Raw genomic sequence first — 27,508 nt, 5'->3', positions numbered from 1 at the left:
CCCCGGTTTCATTCATTAATTTAATTCTGGTTGAGTATGCAGTGAGCTCCCATCTCTGAGTGTGATTGCTATTGGATCCACGGCGCATATCAGCGTCTTTCTCCTTCTTTGCACGGCAGTGTAGCTTTGCCCCAGGGTGCTTCGACAGCGCACTGAAAGAGACATTTCCAATAAAAAAGTATTTTCACTAAAAGAGCAATACACAGCGGCGTTGAACGTCCTTTTCAGGGCGCGACTTTATAAAGATGCTCTTCCAACTCTGTGTAGTTCCTGGATGCGGTAGAGTGCACTCCGCTCCTGACGGCCATATGTGGTGTCTCGTATGTCTGGGCAGCGATCACACCAAGGCAGCGTTTGTGGATGGCTCATTGCGAGAACATGACCATGGCAACGTTGCGGTCACGGCTTTCCTTCCTCAGAAGGAACACCACTCCAGCCCCCCCTGCTTCGCTCCTTCTTCCCACGGGATTGAGATTTGGGGATGGCAGCGTATGCGGTTTTGCCGGGTATGTCCCCGCGAACCACCCGCCCCCCAACACACTCGTTGACTTCCGTCCGGGCTCAAGATAACAGCGGCTCGCCTCACAGCCAGCCTGTCTATCCTCTTGAGACCCCCGAGCCAGATGAGCTCACCGCTGCATCGGAGAGTCTGACGCGCCTGAAGGGACTCGACTGGGCTGCCGTCTTCGGGCCAGACGAGTCTAGAGGACTCCTCCGTAGGATGCCTCGCTTCCCAATCCGTCACGCTGGCTGGCCAGGGCCATTCGACTCGGTTATGCAATTCAGTTTTCCAGACACCACCCCCCCCCACTTTACCGCAGTACACAGCCAAGATGCCAAATCCCTGCGTGCGGAAATCGCAACACCCTTACTCAAGAACACGATAGAGCCTCTCCCTCCAACAGAGATGAAGAAGGGTTTCTACGGCCCTTTCTTCATCGTACCCAAGACAGGCGGCGGCTTATGACCGATCTTGGACTTGCGAGTTTTCAACCGGTCTTTGCACAAACTCCCGTTCAAAATGCTCATGCAAAGACACATTATAACTTGCGTCCGGCATCTAGATTGGTTTGCAGCGGTAGACCTGAAGGACGTGTACTTCCACGTCTCAATATTGCTTCGACATCATCCCTTTCTACGGTTCGCGTTCGATGGCCAGGCATATCAGTACAAGGTCCTCCCCTTCGGCATGTCCCTGTCCCCTCGCGTCTTCACGAAGGTCGCAGAGGCAGCCCTTCGGGAAGCAGGCATCCGCATTCTCCACTACCTTGATGACTGGCTCATTCTGGCCCACTCCCAAGAGTTACTATGTGCCCACAGGGACCAGGTGCTCAGGCACCTCAGCGGTTTAGGGCTTCAGGTCAACTGGCAAAAGAGCAAGCTCACCCGGTTCAGAGCCTCTCTTTTCTCGGCATGGAGTTAGACTCAGTCTCAGTGTTAGTGCGCCTCACCAACGAGCGCGTGCAGTCAGTGCTGAAATGCCTCACCATGTTCAGGCCATGCACGGCGGTCCCCTTAAAACATTTCCAGAGGCTCCGCGGCGGTTGTGCCGCTGGGGTTGATGCATATGAGACCGCTTCAGTACTGGCTCCAGACTCGAGTCCCGAGACGAGCATGGCGCCGCGGCACGCACCGTGTGTTCATCACCCCCGCCTGCCGCCAAACTTTCAAACCCTGGTCAGACCTCTCCTTCCTTCAGCGGAGGAATTTGCCGACCAAGACTAGTGAGCGACAGACAGGGAACATCTAGGTTATGGATGTAACCTCCGTTCCCTGATGGAGGGAACGAGACGTTGTATCCTCCCGGCCACGTCGCTGAACTGAGCCACTGTTGCGGCCGAACCTCATTGTTGGCTCCTCAGAAAAATCCTGAATGAAACCGACGCATTTCCCTCCCTTTATACCCGTATGTCCAGACATGCAAATTCTGTCTGCCAATTTTTCATTGGCCTTTTCTTATAGATCAGAGATGCAAAAGGCTCTCAAGAGAGACCCCTAGTGTTGCATCTTCGACACAACGTCTTGTTCCCTCCATCAGGGAATGGAGGTTACATCCGTAACCTAGATGTTCATACTTTGTACATGTTTTGTGCACTTGCATGTAAATACACATGTAAATATTCATATAGTTATTACTAATAGTAACTGAGTTTAGTCACATGTAATATGTGTAACAGACATTGTCAAATAAAGTGTTGTCGAATCTTGTGAACATTGTTATCTGAATCTTATGTATAATTCTTGCAGCTTTGAACAGCTCTGCATCAACTTTGCCAATGAGCAGCTTCAACAGTTCTTTGTGAAATACGTCTTTAAGATTGAGCAAGAGGAATATGCCCGTGAAGACATTGTCTGGAATAACATTGATTTTAACGACAACCAACGCACACTCGATGTGCTGGCCATAAAGCCTCTCAACATTCTCGCCCTGATTGATGAAGAGAGCCACTTCCCTAAGGTTGTTAAATGTATTTGCTCTTTTTTAAAACATAAACTTACCTTTAATCTTTAACTTCTATCTCTAAAATGTCACATCTATAATTGCAATGTGCAATATAGTAGTTATATTTAAATTGTATGTACAGTTGAAAACATTTATACATGAACTACCCATTTATATATCTCAATGTTTGATTTCTTCCAGGGCACAGACACTACTTTACTTAACAAAATGAATCACGTTCACGGGAAGGGTGATATTTACATCCCTCCGAAGAGTAATCACGACACACAGTTTGGAATCAAGCATTTTGCTGGAGCTGTGTACTATGACTCTAAAAGTAATTTATATTGAGCTGTCAGTTGATCTGATGAAGTACTTTCACATTTGTCTTTGGGTTTAAAACGATCAAAAAGTTTAATGTTTGATGACATTTGCTGTACTTATAGGTTTCCTTGAGAAGAACAGAGATGCTCTAAGTAGTGACATCATCCAGTTGATCCAAACATCATCCAATAAGCTCCTAAAGCAGATTTTCCACAATGAGCTCAGCACCACAGATATAAAAACTAGTTGCATGATTGCCACCCCAAGAAACTCACTTCGGGTAAGCTAATGCTAAGCATCATCCTAATATAAGTGTATAAACATGATGTACACTGATGAATACTCCTTCCTTTTGGTTTGCCACCATCTCAGCAAACAGCAGAATCAAAGAAGCGAGTGCCCACATTAACTGGTCAGTTTCGGCAGTCGTTGGACTCTTTAATGAAGGCTCTAACTGCCTGTCAGCCTTTCTTCATTCGCTGCATTAAACCCAATGATTACAAGAAGCCTATGGTAGGTTCCATACACAGATAACATACATGGTTGCCTTCTCTCCACAATACTGAGAAAAGCTTTCTGTTTCAGCTCTTTGACAGGGGGCTGTGCATCCGTCAGCTTCGTTACTCAGGCATGATGGAGACTATTCGCATCAGGAAGGCCGGCTATCCCATCCGCCACACATTCGACGAGTTCCTGGATCGCTACCGTGCACTGCTCAAATCCAGTGTTTGTGACCCAAAAACTGTGAGATATGCTTTACATTATAAAGATGTGTTGTATCTGTACTGTTCAACATCAGTTACAGCTGTTTTTGCGATTGAAGCCATTTTGCTAACTTCCGATAGATTCAGTTCTATAACTTCAGCCATATGCCCTCTTTCCAAATGGTCTGTGTTTAAATGCCCTTTTGGTTTGATAAAGGAGAGTGTCAGGACCTGCTGTGAAAGCATCTGTGGGAATGTTATGGTGGAAGACGACTGGAAGATCGGCAAGACCAAAGTTTTTCTGAAGGTACTGAGAAGATTTTAAAGGTACTTTTATGGAATTGTTAAAGCAGAATTATAATGTACTATAATTATTTGTGCCAGGATTACCATGATACTGTTTTGGAACTGGCACGAGACAAAGCTTTGAATGAGAAAGCTCTTCTTGTTCAGAGAGTCCTGAGAGGGTACAAACACAGGTAAAAGCAAGATGCTTATCTTCTTGAGTTTCTAGTGTAAATTATATCAGACATATTCTATAATTTTGTTCTCTTGCAGGAAACTGTTCCTGAAAAAGAGAGCAGGAGCTTTGGTCATACAGAAAAACTGGCGTGGATACAAAGTCAGAAAACTTTACAGAGTGGTGAGCTGTCTTCTTACCACAGATTTACACCGTTGACAGTTTTTTTTTTTTTACTTCATAAAACATGAAAATACCAAAAAGATAGTCTTAAAGGTAATGTATGTACCAGTGTTGTAGTTGAAACCAGCTCATCTGAGACCAGAGTAGGTTGAGTTCGAGTCAAGACCAAGACAGGAGAGGGTCGAGTCTGAGTTGAGACGGAGACCAGTAAAGGCTGAGTCTAAGACAGGAGTTTTTTATGATTGTATTAAATGTATAGTTTAAAGAACTATTGACTCTAGGCGTATATATCTAAGAAACCTAATATATTAATTCCTTAAGCTTATGTTGGTTAAACAATATTATCAGTTGAGTATAAAAATTAAATACATGACATATCCTAGGTCAAGTGAACAAATTGGTATTACAATTAGGACATGTCAGTGTTAACAAAGTGAAAAACTCAAATTAAAGGTGCATATAGCATGGCAATACAAATTACCAGCTTCTGTATACTATTATATTCCATTCAAGAAAACATTTCTGCTTTACAAAATGCAGTATTATTGTACTTTAACTAAATGGGCCTAAAAACCAAACAATAATCTGTTATATATGACAATGTTTATGCAGAAAGTGAATATAAACATTTCCATTCAATTTGTTAACAATTTCCTTTTGATTCTGTTGACATTGAGAGAAATTTTATTTTTATTCAGTTTGTGTAGCATGTAGTATATATGGCTAAAGCATTTCTAAAAGACTAGTGGCCATTCAGACCAACGCACAGAAAGCACACATGCCTGTACATCTCCAAGATGTCTGTTTTAGATCTTTTCATCTGGAAAGCATCTAACATCTGCAAAATATCTTAAAAATATCAAATTTACAATCATTCTAAATCATAAATGTCTCAAAGACATTTGCGAAATGTCTTATTGACATCCCAGACATACTTATTGTCATACGCCTTACAGATGTATTGCAGATGAGCAAACAACATAAAATAGATGTCTTCCAGATGTAAACACACACATCAAATAGATGTATTGGTGTTGTGCTACTTGTGCCATCAGGGAACACAGGTGTCTTGAGACACATTTTTAACGTTTTAGATTTTGTTCTTTATAACTTAAAAAAGAAACGTAAACAAAATTGTGGCTCTCCTGCACAAGATGCCAAAAACACAGCGATACATAATGCAATGGTCAAAGACATCAGTTTAGCATGTTTACATAGAAAAACTGCATGGTTGGATGTAATAAAGTGTCTGGTGTGAACAACACCTTATTAACAAGGCACAGCACCAATAGAGGTTTCTCAAAGTTACCTCTCAAAAAAGCTGTCTTTATTGACTGTTGTTTAATATCCACTTTATCCAACAATTGGTTTGTTTTCCATTTTCTAAAATATCGCAATGCTGTTTTAATGAGTGAGAAGCTGCTGCAAATTATTCAGTGAGATAGCAGTCCAATCGAATTAGACTGAATAGCCAATCGATTCAGATATTTCTGCTAACCTGTTTGGCCAATTTGCTGAAAAAACTCAATAGAATTATTTATTTGCATCACTAGTTCTGATTGTACACAGCAGATTAAAATAAGGGACAAACGTCAAGATCTCTGTTATTGTAAGTTTTTTGTTATTGTAAGTCAAAAGGTATTGTAAGTAGACTGTACTCTAGGTTAAGTCCGAGTCCACACTTGTTTGAGTTCGAGTCAAGATCGAGTCAAATTGAGTCCATTATAAGACCAAGACCATGAGAATATGAGTCCGGTCTCGAGTACTACATCACTGGTATGTACCTTTCTCAGTGTTAAAATACTTTCTTCTATCCCAGCTTAATATGCAGAGAAAACTATAAGTAAGCCATTAATTAGGTTATTTTTCTCAAAAACTGTAAACACTGTGTCTCTGTAGCGCTATGAAAATGTTTCTGTTTGTTTTGATCGACCTGCCCAAACAACGCTACTCAACAAATGGTGTAAGATGGGGGAGGGCCTATCATTTTTTAATTTATTTATTTTATTTTTTTACAGTTTTTAGCATTTGAGGGAAGAATTCATGAATCTGTTCTGTAAACATTGTTTATGTTTGCAATTCCATTCGGTGGCGCTACTGTCGCAGAAATAACATACTTCAGTTTTTATATTAGAAAGCCCTGAGAAATTTTACAACATTAAACATATTTTAATTATATTAATGATTTAACACATTCATGTTGGCTGACCTAAAATGCTAAATTACAATAAAATATTAAATTACAATAAAAAATATATATATACTTTAAAAGTGAAACTAAACTTAAAAAAGTCAGAGTACAGTTTTAGCTAGCTAAAATAAAACTAAATTGAAAATGAAAACTATCAATTAAAATTTCAAGCTATCATAACCCTGGTGCATGAACTGTACATGTAGAGTGTCACTTCTCTTTCTGCAGGTCCAGTTGGGTTTTGCCCGTCTGCGGGCTCAAGTGCGTTCTCGTCAGCTGGCCTGGCAGTATAAACAGAAACGACAGGCAACTCTAGTGCTTCAGACTCAGACCCGTGGCTATCTGGCGAGAAAGGAGTGGAGACGAAAGAGAGAGGCAGTTGTCCTCCTGCAGGCTTACACCAGAGGAACTCTAGCCAGAAGAGCTGTCAATAAGATGAAGAGAGATGTAAGCTGTTTCCCGATAGATAGACTTGCCATGATTAGATGACAGTTTGTGAAATACAGTAGTTCAAGCTGTCAACATGGCCCAAAGTATGTGGATACCCCCTTCTAATTGACGGGTTTGGCTTTTTCAGCTACACCTATTATTAGTAGGTGCATAAAATGAAGCATGCAGCCATATAAACTCCTTAGACAAAGTTTTTCCAATGAGAATGACCCTGTGTGCAAAGTGAGGTCCTTAAAAAAGGTTTATGGAATCTGGTGTGGAAGAACTTGATTGGCCTATGCAAAGCCTAATCCTGAACCCTATTGAACACCCCATTGAAGTGCTTGACCTCACTGATACTCTTGTGTCTGAATGGGAGTGAATCCTAAGCAGCTATGTTCCAACATCTAGTGTAAAGCCTTCTCAGAATAGTAAAAACTTTTATAGCAAAAAACGGAAGTCTAACTCCCTATAAATGTCCATTGTTTTGAAATATAATATTCAGTAAGCACAAATGGGTGAGGTGTTTGGATGTCCACATACTTTTGGTCAAATGGCTGAATTAATCACAAAATCCCTTAATGTGGCTGTTGTGTCTTACTCACTGTCTCTGTTGTTTGTAGACTTTCCTCTCACTTCAGGAACGCAAGGCAGAAGAGTTTGCTGTTCTAGAGAGACAGAGGAAGCTAGAGGAAGTTCTGCGTCAGAAAAAAGAAAAAGAGGCGTCTGAGCGCTTAGAATCCATCAATGACCAAGAAATGGTGGATGATATCTTTGGCTTCTTGCCTAGCATGGTTGGAGGACTAGAAGGACAGGCACCTGTGGGCTTTGAGGTCAGAGATCAAGCTTATCAATGATGCATAATATAAACACTAATTTAAGAACTACTGGTGCCAGCTGAAGATTTGTTTGTTGCATTTTTCAGGATTTAGAGGGAAAACGGATACTGCTTGAGGAGGTGGATCTTGATGATGCTCCAATGATGGACATTCCAGAGGAAGACTATGATGATTTGGATGAGTATTCTTTCTTCAAATTTGCTTCCATGTACTTCCAGGGTGCTGCCACACCCACACATATTCGCCAGAGAATACGTCAGCCCCTGCTCTACCATGAGGAGGAAAATGATGTCCTGGTAAATCTACCTTTGACATTGACCAGTGCTGTAATCTTTGGTTGCTTTGTGTTTTTTCTTCTGGCAAGGCATGAAGAATCACAACTTAGTACTACTGTTCCTCTGTTTCTCCAAAGGCTTCACTAACAGTTTGGTGGATGATTCTGAGGTTTATGGGTGATCTCCCCGAACCTAAGGCTCAGCAGATCTCAAGAAGTAGACCAGACTTTGCTGATCATTCCTTGCAGCAGGATGTGGCATCCAGACAGGATAGACGCCTCAGCCATATGGTGGGCCTGGACCAGGTTAGAGGACTCTTGCATATTATGACTAAACAATGATGTGAAATTATCTCTAATGACGACTCAAGGGGTTCTGCAACACTCCACTCTTGTTAACACATTTTGCTTCTTAAAAGGATAATTTAACCAAAAAAGTTTCTTTCATAGTTTACTCACTGTCTGTTCATTCCAAACTCATATGACTTTCTTCCTTAGTTGGTACACAAAATGAGATTTTCTTTATGAATATCCCAGCCTGTCTTTTAAATTCAATGGCAGTTGATAGTGACTTACTTTAAAGGGATAGTTCACCCTAAAATTAAAATGATCTAATGATGTACTCACCCACATGCCATCCCAGATGTGTATGACTTTCTGCTGAACACAAACAAAGATTTTTAGAAGAATGTTTCAGCTCTGTAGGTCAATAGAATTCAAGTGAATGGTGCCTGGAATTTTAAAGTTGCAAAAAGCACATAAAGGCAGCATAAAAGTAATCCATAACACTTCAGTGGTTAAATATATATCCTCAGAAGCGATATGATTGGTGTGGGTCAGAAACAGATCAATATTTAATATTGTTTACTATAAATTCTCCTCCCTGCCCAGTAGGTGGCGATGTGAACAAAGAATGTGAAACGCCAATAAACAAAAGAAGAATGTGAAAGTGGAGCTTTATAGTAAAAAAAAGACCTCAATATTTATCTGGTTCTCATCCAAACAAGATTTGGATTTAACTACTGGAGTCATGTGGATTACCTTTATGCTGTCTTTATATGCTTTTTGGAGCTTCAAAGTTTTGGCTACCATTCACTTGCATTGTATGGGCCTACAGAGCTGAGATATTCTTCTAAAAATCTTTGTTTGTGTTCAGCAGAAGGAAAGTCATACACATCTGGGATGGCATAAACGTGAATAAATGATGCGAGAATTTAAATTTTTTAGTGAAATATCCCTTTGAAGCTTAAAAAGTACCCAAAAGTATCATAAAAGTAGTCCATGCAACTCGTATTCCAAGACATGCATCATATTCCAAGTCTTCTGAAGGCAAAAGCAAGAGATTTAAGTAATTTTTTTGTGATAATCTTGACATCTGTTGCGCATTCCTGAGGGCATTAGAGAAACTTGTTCAAAGTGGCATGTTTGATGGTGTGATAACTTATGTTTAACAGCACATTCTCATTTGAACAAGCCACTGTGAACAAGCTTCTTTCATAGCAAAAATTATCCCTTTCTGTTCTAATAAAGAAAGTCATATGCAATTAGAATGACATGAGGGCGAGTATATTTTAGGTTAATTATTTCTTTAAAAAGAAAAGTATTCAGCAGTTGTATGTTTAAAAGAATATTCCAGGTTTAATACAAGTTAAGCTCAATCAACATCATTTGTGGCATAATATTCATTACCACAAAAATGATTTTATTATTTTTTCCAGTCAGGCACTTACAATGGAAGTGAATGGGGGCCAACTGGTAAACATTAAAATACGAACTGTTTTAAAAGTATAGCCACAAGATGTAAACAGTACGCATGTTAACGTGATTTTAGTGTGATAAAATCGCGAACTAACCTTTTCTGTGTAAATTTATAGCCAATTTTAGAACTTTGTTGCCATGACGATATAATGTAATTAAAGCCTAAACTGACTGTAAAAATTATGATTTAAACAACAATACAGCTCAAATAATACACTTGTTTTAACAGAATAATTAATGTAAGTGCATTCATAAAATTATAAGCTTCATATTTCTGCCTTAAACCCTCCAAAAATGTTAAGTGCCTCACGTTAACCTCGATTTTTGCTTTTTTTAATGAAAATGGTAATCAACATTATGCCACAAATTCTGTCGATTGAGTTTAACTTGTTTTCAGTCCAGAGTATATGATGTTCTGAAAGCGTTTATTTTAAATATAATGCCATATTTTTATTTTCAGAGGATAAGAAACACAAGGAAAACTCAGAACACAAATGTTTCTACAATTCCGGAAGAGGCTTCCCGAAAATCTTCAATTCAAAACAGAAAAACATCTATCCTAGAAGAGGCTCAGCAGGGTCCTAAAAACAGAAAGACTTCTACTTTCACTGATCTAATGTCCCGTAACAGAAAGACCTCCTCAACACCTGAGGGGGTGCCACCAAACAGAAGATCCAATAGAAAACCATCTACCATTGAAGAAGAGGTGAGACAGACATAAATGCTGTAAAAAGTAAATACACTTCTGCACTAATACAACACCTAATCATTCTTACCAGAACATGGATAAAAAACTCAAAATTACTCAAATAGATAAATTATTCATCATCTTAACTCATTTACTCTTCATATGAAGTCAGAGAAAGGGTCTGAAATTTCCAAACCACCCACTGTACAAACTATTAATGAAGAAGATGAAATCATTAATGGAGAGGGACTCACCCTGGACCGACCAATGACATCTCTAGAAAAGCTGCATATTATCGTTGGATATGCCATTGTCAGACGCGACCTCAGGTTACTAATTGCTAAAAATAATAAGGAATTTATTGTTTAGCAGTCAGATGTTTCTTCTTCTAAGTCCTTACCATCTCTGGTTAGGGATGAAATCTACTGCCAGATCTGTAAGCAGCTCCAGGAGAACCCGAATCGTGGAAGCTTCTTCCGTGGCTGGATCCTTTTGTCAATCTGCTTGGGCATCTTCCCTCCTAATGAGCGCTTTATAAAGGTATTTTTAGGTGTTGATCATGTCTTTACATAGTAACACATTTGCAATGGTCTCTAAGGTGTGTTCAAGCCTTTTGATCTTGTTTTCTAGATGAAATATCTAAACATCCTTTAAACAAGAACCATTTCTTTGAAAACCAAAATGATTTAAGAGATTATATTTTCATATAAATCCAGCAACAATAAGCAATGATTAAAAAAATAAATAAATAAAAATAAAATAAAATACAAATATATATATTACCAATGGGGTACACTTTCCCTTTGAATTAAGTTTATTTTTCTTACCCCATTGGCAAATAATAATTATTTGTTCTTATTTAAAGCATAAATCTCACTGAATTTTGTTATGTTTCTCATATAAAACAAAATCTTAGGTAATTTTGCTTCTCAAGTAAATGTATCATGTTTTAAGGATGTTAATATATTTTAACTGGAAATAAGACAAAAATAAGAATAAGAATATAATGTCACTTATTCTCACAGTACCTCCAAAGTTTCCTTCGTTTTGGTCCTGTGGGATACGCGCCCTACTGTGCAGAAAGACTGAGGCGTACTGTTGCCAATGGAGTGCGTGGAGAGCCTCCCAGCTGGCTAGAACTCCAGGTGAAGACACTGAAACTTAACTACCCTGTGGTCCAGCACAAAGGTTATGGTTAGGCTAGACTATATAATTGATGCACTTATTGTTCACTCATAGGCCACAAAGTCCAAGAAACCCATGGCAATCTCGGTGACTCTGATGGATGGCAGAACTATCAGTCTGCCTGTAGATTCTGCATCCACATCCAAAGAGGTCTGCCAAGTTCTCTCACAGAAGGTCAAACTTCAAGACATATTTGGCTTCTCACTTTATGTGGCTTTATATGACAAGGTATTGAGCCCTCAGTTATTTTTGAAGAAAATGATGAAGACTTCAAATGACTTTCAAGATTTTTCAAGACTTCATCTGATTTAGGAGCAGTAGTACACTGATTGTATGGTACTCTCTGTAGGTGTGGTCTCTGGGTAATGGCCGTGAGCATGTGATGGATGCCATCTCTCAGTGTGAGCAGGAAGTGAAGAGGAAGGGTGGCCAGGAGCAACACGCCCCCTGGCGCCTCTACTTCCGTAAAGAGATCTTTACACCTTGGCATGACTGCAGCGAGGATACTGTCAGCACAGACCTCATCTACAGACAGGTCATCAGAGGCCTGAAGTATGGAGAATACCAGTGTGAGAAGGTGTGCTTGAGGACAACCGCAGTATGAATGATATTAAAAATTATTGTTTAGCTTTTTATTACCATAAAACGTATATAGAAATACTATGATATTATATGCCATTAATTCATATGAGTTTATTTTCATGTGCCTATCAGGAGACGGACCACATTGAGCTGGCAGCAAAGCACTTCTATGTGCAATTTGGCTCGGACTGCAGTATGGAGAGTGCCAAAACTGTAGTTCAGGAGTGCATTAACTCAAAACTTGTAGAAGCTAAGTCTGAAGCCAAGTGGGTCCAAATAATCAGCACAGCACATGCCCAGGTAGAGATGTTTCGATTACTTCTCAAGTTCAGCCAAAAATGAAAATTCTTTCATTTACTCACCCTTGTTGTTCCAAACCACAATTAATTTTATGTGACTGAAGGCTAAAATTCTGCCAATTAGGGGTGTAAATATTATTTGCTCTGACAATGATTCCATTTGATTACGATTCTTTACCTATCGATAACAGTTCCTCATGAAATCTGAAATTTGCTCATGATTCGATTATTTTGGAATGATTCATAATTATTGTAAAAAGTATGCAGAAAAGATTCAAGTTTTTACTGAACCTTCTTAATTTAGGCAGTAAAAACTTGCCTAAAAACATGCACCAGACTTGAGCACTAGAGTCACAGATGCATTTAGTACCAAGAAAGTTTGGCTAATATATGTGGCTGCATATATAAACAGAAAAATAATGATCCTCCTGAGATCCAAACGTGACTGCTGTGTGCATTTTCAATTTCACTTTTTGATTTGTAAATATTAGCACCTAATAAACATGCAAAAAAAAAAAATATGGAAAAAAATTATGTTCACATATGTTGACAGTGAGTCTAATTTGTGAAATTTAAAATAATACCAATGTATTGAAAGCTTGCTCCCTATTTAGTAAATGACTTAACCGCCCCATTGTGCTGTCTGTCTGCAATGGTCTCAGAACAGTTCGAAATGCACCATATTTTCATCCTAATTAAGCCAACTTTTTTTTTCTCAATGTGAAAATGCACAATAAATATAGGATTTCAAATGAAAACATTGTACTATTATACACATTAGTGTACATTGTGTTTATCAGTGTGGCATTTCACGATAAATCTCTCAATTCTTTAAAATGGCATATCGGATGAAACTAGGGACTCTCATTTTTTGACTCAAACAGGTTTCAATGTAAAAACTTAATTAGGTTTCTTACCAGATGTAGTTTTGTTGGCATTTCTCCCAAAGATAAACTCCGCTGTGATCAGTGCCATGTTTTTCACCATGTTGCAATGTTGTCCAGACATCGAAAGTTCAACCCTTTACTGACAGCTCAGAGTCTTTTGAACTGAGATCAGTCAGTTTAAATTAATTAAAATTATGCATTGTGTGTAGCGAAGCCATAATATGTCCAGGCATGTGTACTCAGGGTCGCACAAGGTTATAAATATTTATATGTTGTATATAGACATGATATGGTACATATAGATATGTTAAATCCATTATAGATATCCAATATGAATAAAGGATAACAATGTCTGATTCATCACAATGACTTGATGCAAACAGACAGTATGTAAACTGTGGAATAAGCATTATGATTAGCATATATGCAGCGTTAACATTAATTGCACCCATAATTAAGAATGAAATATTTTGTGTACAGGCAGATAAGATCCATGTTTAAATCGAGCAGGGTCATAGATTTAAAAACGATCTATTAGTAGAGTATAAAGGTGGTTTTACAATTTCCTATTCATTTTGGGATAGGAAGTGAGGCGGCTGAACGGAGGTGGCAGCTCCATTCACAAGACTCAGCGCTAGCTAAAATGTTTTGATATTTTTGCGGTCGCCACGTGTAATTAACTAATCACAGGTTACTGTAATCAACAGACATTTGGCTAATTAGTTAGTTCCCTTCAGAACCATCTGAAATCGCTCCTTATCCCAATATTCTTTGGTGATAATCAATTTGTAAATACTGGGATTGAAATTTCTTTCTCAGATGGATGCATTGATACATTTTTACATGGAAGAAGTCATATGGGTTTGGAATAGTGTGAGGGTGAGTAAATTATGACAGAATTTTATCTTTTATTCAGGGCCCATTTATAAACACTCGGACCAAATCTGCTCTTGTGAAAGCCGAGGTGGTTGACTATGCTCGTCAGAAGTGGTCCATGTTCTTCTCCAAGTTTTTTGAAGTTGCAAAGTTATCTGGTATGAATTATTAATCTATTTATATAAATTCTGTATTAAATACATTGCAAACTAATTCAGAAATTAGATGTTTTCCACAATAACTAATAATTTAAAAAATCTGTAAAAACCTTAATTATATATATATATATATATATATTATTAATATTTATTTTATATGTATGTATTGTATGAAATAAACATTTTAGCATTTTATATTCAGGTCCTGCCCTACCCAAGAACAGGTTTATACTGGCCATAAACTCAATGGGAATAACATTCCTAGATGAACGCGAAAAGAAGCTTTTGGTACTGTCTTACCCAGAAGTCACCGGGATCAACACTGTTAGGTTAGTTTGTGCATCAGTTAATGTATGATGTGCTTGTATCATGTTGTCAGTTACAATATAAAAATATTGTCAGGTGTTCTTTGATTATTGGTTTTCGATTTAGTTTTGACAAAAATATGCATGATTAATTTCCTAATTGTATCTGAATTAACTGAATTCCCCCTGTCTCATTTCCTCCAGAGATAGGAAGTCTGTGTGTTTGCTGACTCTGAAAGGAGACTTCACACTGAATGCAATAATGGCTATGGACATCTCTGATCTGGTAGCCATGTTCCTGGCAGGTCTTATAGAACGCTCACATTATGCTGTTACTCTAAAAGAGGTTAACAGACCAGGTCAGGAGAGACAATTAGCTGCATACATTTTAGAAAATCGTTTTTGTTATAAAAGGTTTGAAAATGGGTATTTGTATCATTGTCTAATGAAGAAACTATATGGGTTTTTCTTCAAGATGATAAGACATTTCTCAGCTTTAAGAAGGCAGAGCTACTCCTCCTCATTAAAGATGATGAGTTTTCTTTTGACCGTGGCTGGTTGAAGGGTAAGAATGAACGAACTGGAGATATCGGTGCAGTGCCTGCAGATGCTGTTTTGATTATTCCTACTCTTACCAAGCCGTCCAATGAAGTCCTGGTGAGAACTTTATTATATGTTGAAATTTGATTATTGCAAAGCTTACTGATATTATTATACAGTATTTAGATCTATTAAGGTCTACATTAGGCTTAGTGATTAAATAAGTCTTGATGCTGCTGGGTTATGGCTCTGAAAAAGATTTAAAGCTGTGCTTCTCAAATTATTTGGCTTCAGGACCCAGATTTTATATTGGGTATTAAGTGGCACCCCAACAAAGTGCCAAATGTTTTGATCATACAAAAATATTTTGTGAATCGACATATGATCTAACTTTTCATACAGAAGTATACCAAATTTGGTGATAATATTGCAATATTGCAAGTTATATTAATTTAAGCTAAAGTGGCCACTCTCGCTACATAAGTTTTGACATACCGTTGTGATGATAAATAAAACTTTTTTTTATAGTTATTGATAATGGGACTCCAGAGAATCTTTCTGCACTGGTTTGGTTCCGATCAGGCAAACGGCCTAGGATGAGTTTAAAAAGTAGATTTTGAAAACAATCCAAAGTGGTGGAAAATTTATGATCAATATCAAATTGTAATATTAAAGGGTAGGGGTTAAAAAAATATGACTTTTGGTTTAAATGCTGAGAAACCTTACATACGTCTGCAGAGTCAGTCATATATCAGTGGAAGAGCAAGTTATGACATTTTGATTTGAAATTGCAAGGTCAACATTTTTTTAAATAAAAAATCAATTATGCATGGATATATCGTTCACAAAAAGACCAGTAACATGCTCAAGGAAAATACACATTTTGATTTCTTGCCTACTTAAACACTGTTATATTATATCAAAACATATCAGTAGCTCTCATTTGAAAAATAATATGCATGTTGATCACACATGTAACCAAATCTTATTACTAATAAAAAACACACCCAAGAATAAAACAAATTAAACTGATTCTATACTGGACTCTATTTAATAAACCCTAATGTTTGTGCATATTATTTGTGAACATACCTACAGAACTGCTGATGTCCTGATATGCACAAATGGATTTAATTGAACTAGATTTAAAAACAAGTATGGTATCGTCCAATCCATTTAAGACATAAACCCAGATATATAATTCAATTCAACAAAGAATGTCTGTTTAGTCTCAGTACTTGTCTTGATTTATGATAAATGCTATGTTTTATTATAAATTTTCATTAGGCCCATGGCCTAAGTTCCAATTCTATTACACCGTGTTGAGCAAAATTACATGGGAAATGACTTAAAGTCTCAAAATGTACATTGTGAATGCCTGTTCTGTGCATTTTTATCTAACTTCCATTACATAAGCTTGACTTGTAATGTATTGCATGTTACAAGTTTATGTTATGGCTGTTTATATTAATACACTGGTTATGTACTTAAAGCAGGCCAAGACCCCTTATAATGGTATATGACTACATCTTAAAACCTTGTGTACAGTGACTGCTTTTGCATGACAGCACTTATAAGATACCTATATATGCTGTACTGTGCAAAAGTTTTAGGCACGTGTGAAAAATGTTGCATAGTGATGATGTCTTCAATAATTTTCATTTATCAGATCAGATCATACAAAGTCCAGTAAACATAAATAAGGCAAATTAATATTTATTGTGACAACCTTTGCCTTCAAAACAGCACTAATACTCCTAGGTACACCTTAACACAGTTTTTCTTGGTTGCTGCCAAATAGGGTGTTCTAAGCTTCTTGGAGAATTTGCCACAGTTCTTCTATCCATGTATGCAGTCTCAATTGCCTCTATCTCTTCATGTAATCTTTTATGATTGTATTAATTGTCACTGTTTAGTATTGTGTTGGTATTTGATGTGTATCACTGCAGCTTTCGTGTCAAAGACAAATTTCCTTGCAAAAGGACAATGAAGTGTAACTTAACCCTAGACTTAATCAGGGCTCTGTGGGGGGCATGCCATCTGTTGCAGGGCTCCTTGTTCTTTTATTCTATTCTGTTTGCTAAAGGAATGTTTGGGAGTCTTACATTTATATTTCCTATTGACATACTAAATCTGAAGATATATGTAAATGCCCATCTTAAAGCAAATGTTTTTGTGAAACATCTTGTGCCTAAAACTTCTGCAAAGTGTTACCAAATCTCTCCCGCTTCTTTTGTCTGTTTCAGAGCCTGATCAGCTTGTCCCCAGATCAAAGAAAGACCATCATAGATAACACTTTCAAAGGAACTGTGACTGAGAGAGTGGCACTTGCAACCCTTCAAGAGTTCTCCATTGAATATTTCAGGTACTTGCATTAGCTGTTAGATCTCATTGTTGTTTCTACTTGGTATTGCCGTTTCAGAAGTTAAAGAACTGTGATGCAACAGCATATTAACACACAATAGTATTTCAAAAGCAAACAACAGTAACAACCAGTTTTTTTTGTCATTGTGTCTAGGCAGCCCATTAAAGATGTGAACAGACAGGTGATCGCTAAGAATGCAGCACCTGAAAGGCTGTGGGCCAACTCCAGAGAACCTATCAGACAGCCCCTGCTCAAGAGACTGGTTGGAAATCCAGATTTAAGCCCACAAGCCTGCCAGGCCTTCACTGATATCCTTTGGCACACTTTATAGAGACATTATACAGTATGGGTAGCTCAGCGAGTAAAGACACTGACTACCACCCCTGGAGTCATGAGTTCGAATCCAGGGCGTGCTGAGTGACTCCAGCCAGGTCTCCTAAGCAACCAAATTGGCCCAGTTGCTAGGGAGGGTAGAGTCACATGGGGTAACCTCCTAGTGGTGCTATTATGTGGTTCTTGCTCTCTGTGGGGTGTGTGGTGAGTTGTTCGTGGATGCATCGGAGAATAGCGCGAAGCCTCCACATGCACTGTCTCAGTGGTAACACGCTCAATAAGCCATGTGTTAAGATGCGTGAACTGACGGTCTCAGATGCCGAGGCAACTAAGATTCTTCCTCCAACACGTGGATTGAGGTTTGTGTCACTACGCCACCTTGAGGACTTAGAGCACTTTGGGAACTGGGCATTCCTAATTGGGGAGAAATAGGGAGATACACATTTTTTAAACTTTTTTTTAAGGTTTATTGCCATGGTAAAAACTATTTGTAGAAGAGTTTAAAATGTGGGATTCATTTACATGTAACTTCTCGTTAACAAACATAACTATTAAGGTCAACATGAATTGCCGTTCTCAACACATTTTACTTCTGTAATGTGACATATTTCCGAGTGAAACAGGATTCTCAACAACAACAAAATCATGTAAGGCATGACTTTTTATCCATCAGAATTTTATGTAAGTGGGTATTACATACCAGAATGAAGCCAGACCCTCTGTGTGTTTGCTAAAACAATAAGCGTAGTTCTAGCAGGAAGAATTTGGGATTCGTTCAGTCAGGCATCTCATCCAATCACAATACAGCCACCACTTTATAAACCCACTCAGCTGTCTCTCATTGTTGGCATACTTCCGTTGTTTTCACCCCCCTCCACCCCCTCACCACCAGTTTTGGTCCAGTCATCGCTTCCGTCAGGATCTGATGGTTCAAGCAAGTATCCGAGCTCTGAACCATAGGATGAGGTTTATGCCAAATTATATAAGTATTTCTTTGTTCGTATTAATCCCAATAATCCAGAGAGTCTTTTCTGATAAAATGAACATTATCATATAGCCTGCATGACTGCAACTGTTGTCATTTGAAAAGACAAGTATTTTCTGAGTATAAACAAAGGATTACATTTTGATTAAATATTACGAAGATAAGTATGCACTGATGAACCTTTCACAATAAGACCAGGAATGTGCATGAAGAAAGTTAATAGGGTCAGTCAAAGAAGGGCTGGTCATCTAGGATGACACCAAGCATCTTAAAGGGGTCATGACATGGTTTTTTTTATTGTATTATTATGTTCCCTTAGGTGCAATTATAGTATTAATATATTTTTTTTTAAGAAAAACTTTTAAAATCTAGTGATTTATGACCTTTTCCCACCCTGTTTCTCATCCTCTGATTCAAACAGTCTGTTTTGGGGGCGTTTTCCATTTAAGACTTCAGTGTTAACGCTCACTGTTATGATTGGCTAACGCCAGTGCCTATGTATCAATTATTGACGCTCCCAGCCAGAACAATATGCAAGTAAACTAAGTAAAAACACTGTGATTATTCATAATGAATGAAATTGCGCTTTAAAAAGTAGTTTAAAGTTTAAAATAGATTACTTACAGTTTAGCGCCGTCGTTGTTCCCAGAATAGTCGGCACGGACTTATCTTTGAGCAACAGTTTTCTGGCAAAGCCAGCATCATATTGAGATTTGTTCTCAAAACAGTCATCCTTAAAATGTACAGAACAAACGCTTAAGTTAACACTGCCGTGACTAGGACGTCCTCAAAAAATAAACTGCATCCATTTTTCCCTGACGTCTGGATCTTTCAGCAGCTTATTCAGAGGTTTTGTTTGACCACAGCCAGGAACAGCACATCTGTGTGGCATCGTAATTTTCCTGTGCACAAGTAGTCTCTGTCAGAGCTCGCTGTCCATCGACTGAACACTTGTGAGGCGACGGCGATACTGAAATGAGCGTAGTTGTCTTGGCGCTTAAAGCGTAGTTATCTTGTGCTGGAGGCGGTCATATGCAAACGCTGTTACGCCACTTCTAACCGACACGTCACTTCTAACCATGAATCCAGAACGAGCTGTATTTTGAGCTTGATTAAATAAATGATTCGTTTAGAATGGGGAGGACGTCTTAAAATATTAAACTTGCAGGACGTTTTAATGATACAAAGACCTCTTATATACCAAAAGATCAAGGCAAATTTGGTTTCTCATGTCATGACCCCTTTAACAAACCTGGAGCTTTTGACTGTGTGGCCTTTGACTAAGTTAGAGAGGGATTTGACCAAATTGAACCTCAGATGATGAGTACTCCACTTTGAGATCTTGGAAAGGCACTCTGAGATCCTTTTTGTGATCATGGATAAATAGAAGGAAAGAATCAGAATGAGATGAATTGAGTAAGCTCTGATCATTGCAGTACCTCAGTGGTGAGGGTGTGGGGTTTTAAGGCTTACCTAACTTAATAGGGCCTGTTTTCCAGGTAGGGTATAATCCAGGAAAGTGTTGATTCCTTGACTGAAATGGTGTGCACCTATCCTGAAATACATGGGCGACTACCCCACTAGACAGATCCAGAGCCCTCTGGAACTCACAGACCAGATCTTTGGACCACCTACACAGAATGAAGCACTCAGAGATGAGATCTACTGCCAGATCATGAAACAAATGTCCAGCAACAACAACCGGTAAACAAGAACATTTCATGCTCAAACAGAAATAAATGTTTTGTGTATATTCTAATGTCATATGTGTCATTCTTATTTAAATTGTTGAGTCTATGTAATACTTATACAGGTAAACACTACATTAAAAGAGCCACATCTGTTAAAATCACAATCTCTGTGAACGCATTCACAAATCTTTTTATACGGACGTAAAATAATAATTCTGTGTTGCTACAAAATCATCTTGCCTTTTGTAACTTTGAGGGGACACTATGCAACCTTTAACACTGTTAATATTCAGATTTCTCAGTATTATTCTTTATTTATCTAAGCTTGGAACTGTTAGAATTAGGTTTGAAGTATAGATTGCAGTGGTGTTTTATCACTTGACAGGTATTTACCTTGTCAGTTCAGCTTAAATATGCCTCATCATTGTAAGCTTTGGCCTTTCACAGTATATTTGATTTAGATGGTAAGTTAACAGTGCAAGTGTTTTTTTCTCATTCAGGTACAGTGTGGAGCAGGGCTGGCAGTTGCTGTGGCTGTGTTGTGGTCTCTTCTCTCCGAGTAACTCTCTGCTGAAACATGCTCAGCGTTTCATTGAGACACGGAAACGAGAGCCACTTGCCCCAGATTGCCTCCAGAGACTGCAAGGGGCTCGGAGGTATGGTCAGAATCTTAAGCATATTTTGAATGACATTTAAAATGAACTTTTCAATCCACATCTTTATAATTACAAATTATATCATACTTCTCATCATTTGCTGTGGTGGGCTATCTAGAGTTTTGAAGTTCCAATCACACTAAGTGTAAATAGCAACAAAAAAAACGTATATATATTTTATAGCATTTTACAGCATTTATAGCGTCTTTATAAAGGCATCTTTATACATTAAAAGCATATATATATATATATATATATATATATATATATATATATATATATATATATATATATATATGTATATATATATTCATCTATAGCCTCTGCCTAATTTTTTAATTCACCATTAAACTCTAGATAAAAGCTTGTGAATAGAAAGTGTGTGCTCTTTTAGTGTATGAACTGTGTTATATTACTGAATAGGTGTGTTAAGTTGGGAAGGCAACTTAGCACATAGATGGTCTAACGTAAGTTAAATACAACTTAGTGATTGTATTTTCTAATTATTTGATCCTTTATTTGACCTTCGCACGGACAGGGGCATAAGGATAAAAAAGCACATTTTTATTTATTTTTATTTTTTTTTGAATGAGTAGTAATTATAAATACTAAACAAATTTCTTTGCTTTTTGAGTATTTAACCATTTTGTGTATTACAGTATATACTTTACATTAATTTGTTCAATTTTTCAATTATCACAAATAATAGCCTATTCGGTTATATTTCTCACAAAAAGAACCAATGGTAATACACTAGTTTATTTATTTATTTTCATACATGGTCTGTGATAACCCCATGTTTATGACATGTGTCATATTAAAACCATGGTATTTTTTAAATACCTAGGAGTACAATGACAGTATCATGAGATATGAACATGATCAATCATTCAGGTCCATGGTATGACCCTGGTAACGTGGTGCACGGTGCAAAGGCGCGATGAGAAAGTGTTAGGGCGGGGCAATCGACTGTGTTCCACAAATGCTACTGGGACCTTGAATAATGTATAACATGCGAGTAAGGGCAGCCCGTGGAGTTTCTGGTGCCCCCCTAGAGAGTTGATGCTCTAAGCAGACTGCGTAATGTGCATATAGCGGTACTTTGGTAGCTTAATTATATTTTTCTGAAAGTTATAATTTTCTGATGGCTTAGTAGTTTCAACAAAATTAAACTGGCTTTGGATGAACCTGACAGCTCCTTCAGTTTATGTCAACATTCTATAAAAGAATAATTGAATTTATATCACTGAAAGTAACGTGACCGCTCCCATTATAATTAATAATCTGTATACACTTGTGGTACACGATGTCAGAAATTTGGTAGCAATCAAGTATTATTCTTTTGATGAATTTACAACACAATACATGGAGTGGACTTTTTAATCTGACCTGTTAAGTTGTGTTCACACTGCCAGCTACTTTGTTGCTGCATGTTGCCAGTGGCTGGCAGTTAGGTCGCTAGTGGTGTGTATGGAGAGTCTAAACAGCACGTGTTTCTTTACAATAAATATTATTATTAAAATATTAGGATGACGTGAGCTCTACCATCTTCTCTCGTATTGGCTGTCGCGCCTGAAAATCGCTCTTCATTTGCATAAAGTTAAACATTTCTCAACTGTCACGTCGCTGACCACGCCCACATCCTTAGCCAATGGTCGCCTTCGCTCTTGTTGCCAGATGTCGGCAGCTCTCATTGAAAATGAATGAGATGAGGTTGTTTTGTCGCTGCATGTCGATGGCAGTGTGAACGCAGCTATACTCGTCTGAGGTAATGGCACGAATGCTCGTTCCACAAGACTGTTAGTGAAGGGTACATTCATACAGTAATGCCATGTTTCCTTCAGAGTACCAACTTCAAGGGCTCTGCAGTACGGAGCGAGTATAGGGCATAGGGATGATCACTTGCGATCATCACTTGGAATCCGCCCCAATCTGCTGTAGCACACGCTCTTAAAGGCACCTCCGCTTAATTTTCTTAAATACGCCCGCGATTTACAAAGAAATTTCATAATAACACACTATTACTGTTATTGTGAGATTATGACGAAATTTTAATTTTGTTTTATTTATCTATTTTAATTTAACTATTAACATTTCTCCCCTTTTTCTGGATGACCGAAAGGGCTCCTTTAGATTTGTGAACGAAAGTGGCAGAGGGACGGGCTTGCACCCCTCCTGCCCCTGTTCTGTGCATGTCAGTGCTTTAAAGTAAGGCACTGTGTGTCTGTTAGTACAGCAACACCTCTACTTTTATTCATTTGCTAGCCTTTGCCAGACTCGAGCAAATGCCAGGAAAGTGTCAGTGCTGAGGGATAGGATAGTACAGAATTTACAGTGGCTTAATCTGTTACTGCTTCAAAGACTTTCACATTTGATAAACACTAATATAGCTCTATTGTTAACCTCATTTAAAAGCTGTCACAGATAATGTGAATTGCATTGTACAATCATATTTATATATAGGATCCATATGTTTGAGTATGTATATGATGAAATTTGTCTCTGTTTTTCTGTGTTAGAATGGAACCTAGGAAGCTTCCACCTCACCATGTAGAAGTAGATGCCATTCAACAGAACAGCACCCAGATCTTCCACAAAATTTTCTTCCCTAATGACACTCAAGAGGTAACTGACAGACTAGAATGCAGTATCACGTATTGCATCACACCACAATTGTTTTTGTACTGTGCTGGCATTTATTTTTGCAGTCATAACTGCAGGCAAACTGATTGCAGCAGATTTATCAACATTTATCCCCAATGCAAGTCATGAATTTTATTCATGACATAATCAATCGTGTGTCCCTAAACCTCTTTTTCTCTCCCTGGACAGATTTTTGAGGTGGCAACCAACACCAAGATAAAAGACCTGGTTCAGACCATTGCCAAGAAACTCATGTTAGTCTCAGCTGACGGTTTCAGCCTCTTTGTGAAAACTCCAGATAAGGTTTGTACCAAGGCTACCATGGTTTGTGACCAACAGCACAATATCCTTGTTTCTTTAATAATATACTGCAACATCACGCACCTTTTCCATGTGTAAAAAGTACATGCTTTTGTCTGCATGTTAACTGCCTGATATTCTCTCCCTTTCAGGTTCTGAGTTTGAATGAAACTGACTACTTCTTTGACAGCCTGAGACAGATTACTGATTGGTCTAAGAGAGCAAAGAGAGTAAATCAGAGTGAGTCTATATCAGAGATGCCCAAACTTGGGCCCCAAAGTTGGCCCACCTTGACATAAATGACAAGAGTGGAAAACAATTGAGGGGGAAAAAAGCTTTCATTGCATTAATTTAGAGTAATGTTTTTTTTATTATTATTATTATTATTTTATTTTTTTGTATAATGAAATCATAAAGGAGGAGAACAAGGGCAACTTTAATATTTTAATATAATACAGTTTGCAGAGCCTGAAATTTGTCGCGGGATTGCAGGTATTACACATCATTTTAATAATTCCCGCAATTTCCACATTCAAATTGCGGGAAATTCCCGCACACTTTTATTCACTTTACAGTGCTGCTGTGAATTAGTAAACCAATAGATGCAGATTAACAAATCAAATAAACATGTTTTTGTATCAAACTGTAATTCCAGAAGCTGCGCGAGTAAATCCCCTCTTTCTTTCTCTTTCTCGTGCAGCTGTCAGCAGTGTCAGAAGTGTAAGCTCGCGCCGTGAGGAAGTGCTTTGTAGTTACTGAATTGAAGTTGTTACAGATGTATAAAACTTTCTAAACCTGTTAATTCGACACGCAAAAGGCATTATACCACATCTCCACGAGCGATGCGATAAAACTATATAGTTCCTTTTTATAATCAACATGCAAGCGCGTGCTCCTTTCATATCCTGGCGCTCCTTTATTATTCATAATGTAGCACATTCGCAAGAAAGGCAGAAACAGTAAAAGCTCTCGTTCGATTCAGGGTCGGAAATTAATGGAGGCTCTGGACAAAAAAAAAATAAAAACCCCTGCAAACTGATATAGTTCCAAATTAATATATCCATTGCGTTCTTCATTTGAATTTTTGCTTAACAATATTTGCTTCGTGCCGTCCGTTGTGGTGCCGAGTCATTGGCAGATGCTTGCACCATAAACGAGCACACATGGGCACTCTGATTCTAACACTCAGCATCAGTTCGATGTCGTGCTCACGCTCTAAAATTATCAAATGCTCCAATGTATTTAATCATAATATTAACAATAATAATATCTGGATGTGTTAAATAAAGCGTTATTAAGGATACGATAATAATTTTACAGAACATTAACTACTCTAATTTTATGAATCATATCTCTGTCTAATGTTCATTGTTTTATTAAATTGACTTGGAGTTGCTAAGGAATTGCTAAAAAAAATTATATATACGTATATTTAAGCAATATCACAAGCAAGAGTGCGATATGGCCCTACATCAGCGCTGCTGTGATTTGGCCGCAGGCATGAGGTAAACACAGCAGTGCTGATGTAGGGCAGCATGAATGCGAGTGTGATATTGCTTATATACAACAGTTCAATAAACAAGTAAATAAAATAAAAAATAGGAAAAACCAAGGTCATAAAAACGCATTTGTGCATGGAACGCTATGGATCAGAATCTGCCGTTGCTGGTTCAAAACAAATTATGTGTCCAAGCCTCCATTAGTAATTCAAAAAGTTCACTTCAGAAATAGCATCACGGCCTGTGCTGTTTCTAACAAGTCATTGGATAAACAAGGATGGATTGATGGGTGTGTGCGTGTCTATGTGTCTTTGTCTGTGTGTGTGTGTGTGTGTGTGTGTGTGTGTGTGTGTGTGTGTGTGTGTGTGTGTGTGTGTGTGTGTGTGTGTAGAGAGAGAGAGAGAGAGAGAGATGGAGCATGTGTGTTCACCTGTTGCCACTCCCAAGCAAAGATGCTCTCAGCGTTCTGAAGGTCAGCTTTCTCAGTGGAAAAATAGCATCCAAGCGGGGGTATTTCTCTCTATTTCGCGGTAGCCGCGCAAGAGTCATTCACAATAGAAACAGCGATGTCCTCCGCCATTTTAAACAGAGTGTATCCAATGTGGAAACTCGGTAAGTACCTCGAGATCTGTAATCAAACAGTCTGTTGTGTCTCTCAGCTGTGATGAGCCTTAATCCTGAAATTGTTCATTTAAAGCCGTTTTAAACAATGTCCTAGCTTAAGTAATGTTGTGGTAATTCAAGCGATCACAGAGCACTGTTCTATGTAAACAATGACTAACGGATTCACTCACCAGCTGGCTCATACTACACACAAAAATTATCTTTTGCCACCACCTGCTGGCTAACATATGTAATTCAAAAATAAAGACAGTAACTCCAAACACATATGAACAGCACGAACACAAGCGGATTGATACACACACTCACACAGTGAAGCGTCCGAGTGCTGATGCTGTCACACCATCAGTGCTCATGGAACATCTCTCGTCCAATCAGATTTGAGGACCAGAACTAACTGTTGTGTGTGTATATATAAGCCCATCATTACAAATCTGGAGAAATGCTGTCATCTACTCCTCTGGGTCAGTACATTTGTTTTGTAGGCTATTAATTTAATAGCCAAAATATTTGGAAACATGTGAATGAGAAAGAAAAATTGTATCAGTAACAATGCACATTATGCAATGTAGAGATCATGCAATTGTAATTATTGAAACATGGCAGATTGAAATTGAATGAATTGTTTAAGCTGAATTATATGTCATATAATGGGATGACGGAGTCGTAATGCTAGAAAAAAAAATACCTTTGTTAATGTAAAAAAAATGCCTCCCATTTGAGTCATTTGGGGGGGGTGTATCCACTGTTTGTTATGCAATACAGTACAGATGCAATGTCCTCTTTTGGCCCACGGCCCTTAATCAAGTTTGATTTTTCACCCTAGGAAAACGTTTGGGCACCTCTGGTCTATATCAGTTTAAGTGCGTCTTAGCTTGAACAGATCACGTTTGAGTCAAATAGAAAATATCTAATTGAAATTTAAAACATCTGATATACCCTTTAAATGGTAGGTGGTCCAGTGAACGTTTCTTACATGGTGTTCTTTATGAGAAAACTATGGTTCAACATTAGCCCTGGGAGAGATGTGGAGGCTGATCTCATCTTTCATTACCCACAGGTACCGTACAAATAATCTTGTAGTGTTTTACTGAGTGTCATCTATGTGTATTTTAAACACCAAACTGAAAACTGGTGGAAGTATATTTTGAAAATTAAAAGCTTAGAGACGATTCTACATTTAATATTCCATTTAGTTCATGTCAAGTTTTATTTGTAGAGCACATTTCACAGTACCTATTTTATTGTTTAAAAGAAGTTTCACAGAAAACAGTTCCTTAATGCCTTGAA

At 38.1% G+C, this 27,508-nt stretch overlaps 1 protein-coding gene across 1 annotated transcript in view; it reads left to right on the top strand.

The window, feature by feature from the left end:
• Positions 1-27,508, top strand: part of LOC127646096 (unconventional myosin-VIIb-like) — a 40,326-nt gene that overhangs the window by 10,413 nt on the left and 2,405 nt on the right. Inside the window, exons 12-42 of the mRNA XM_052129555.1 lie at positions 2,248-2,458; positions 2,645-2,780; positions 2,890-3,047; positions 3,140-3,280; positions 3,353-3,511; positions 3,689-3,778; positions 3,856-3,950; positions 4,030-4,114; positions 6,534-6,752; positions 7,358-7,567; positions 7,660-7,869; positions 7,986-8,153; positions 10,066-10,311; positions 10,462-10,622; positions 10,707-10,833; positions 11,319-11,438; positions 11,533-11,706; positions 11,828-12,055; positions 12,193-12,360; positions 14,163-14,280; positions 14,483-14,617; positions 14,792-14,944; positions 15,061-15,242; positions 17,372-17,490; positions 17,644-17,798; positions 20,359-20,512; positions 21,000-21,155; positions 23,675-23,780; positions 23,988-24,101; positions 24,251-24,338; positions 27,172-27,278. Of these exons, the coding sequence (XP_051985515.1) occupies positions 2,248-2,458; positions 2,645-2,780; positions 2,890-3,047; positions 3,140-3,280; positions 3,353-3,511; positions 3,689-3,778; positions 3,856-3,950; positions 4,030-4,114; positions 6,534-6,752; positions 7,358-7,567; positions 7,660-7,869; positions 7,986-8,153; positions 10,066-10,311; positions 10,462-10,622; positions 10,707-10,833; positions 11,319-11,438; positions 11,533-11,706; positions 11,828-12,055; positions 12,193-12,360; positions 14,163-14,280; positions 14,483-14,617; positions 14,792-14,944; positions 15,061-15,242; positions 17,372-17,490; positions 17,644-17,798; positions 20,359-20,512; positions 21,000-21,155; positions 23,675-23,780; positions 23,988-24,101; positions 24,251-24,338; positions 27,172-27,278 (4,693 nt within the window). The remainder of the gene's footprint in view (positions 1-2,247; positions 2,459-2,644; positions 2,781-2,889; positions 3,048-3,139; positions 3,281-3,352; positions 3,512-3,688; positions 3,779-3,855; positions 3,951-4,029; positions 4,115-6,533; positions 6,753-7,357; positions 7,568-7,659; positions 7,870-7,985; positions 8,154-10,065; positions 10,312-10,461; positions 10,623-10,706; positions 10,834-11,318; positions 11,439-11,532; positions 11,707-11,827; positions 12,056-12,192; positions 12,361-14,162; positions 14,281-14,482; positions 14,618-14,791; positions 14,945-15,060; positions 15,243-17,371; positions 17,491-17,643; positions 17,799-20,358; positions 20,513-20,999; positions 21,156-23,674; positions 23,781-23,987; positions 24,102-24,250; positions 24,339-27,171; positions 27,279-27,508) is intronic.

Source organism: Xyrauchen texanus, chromosome 7, assembly GCF_025860055.1.
Source record: "Xyrauchen texanus isolate HMW12.3.18 chromosome 7, RBS_HiC_50CHRs, whole genome shotgun sequence".
In the NCBI taxonomy this organism is placed as follows: Eukaryota; Metazoa; Chordata; class Actinopteri; order Cypriniformes; family Catostomidae; genus Xyrauchen; species Xyrauchen texanus.
Note: the sequence above shows the minus strand (reverse complement) of the source record. Positions and strands in the feature narration are given on the sequence as shown.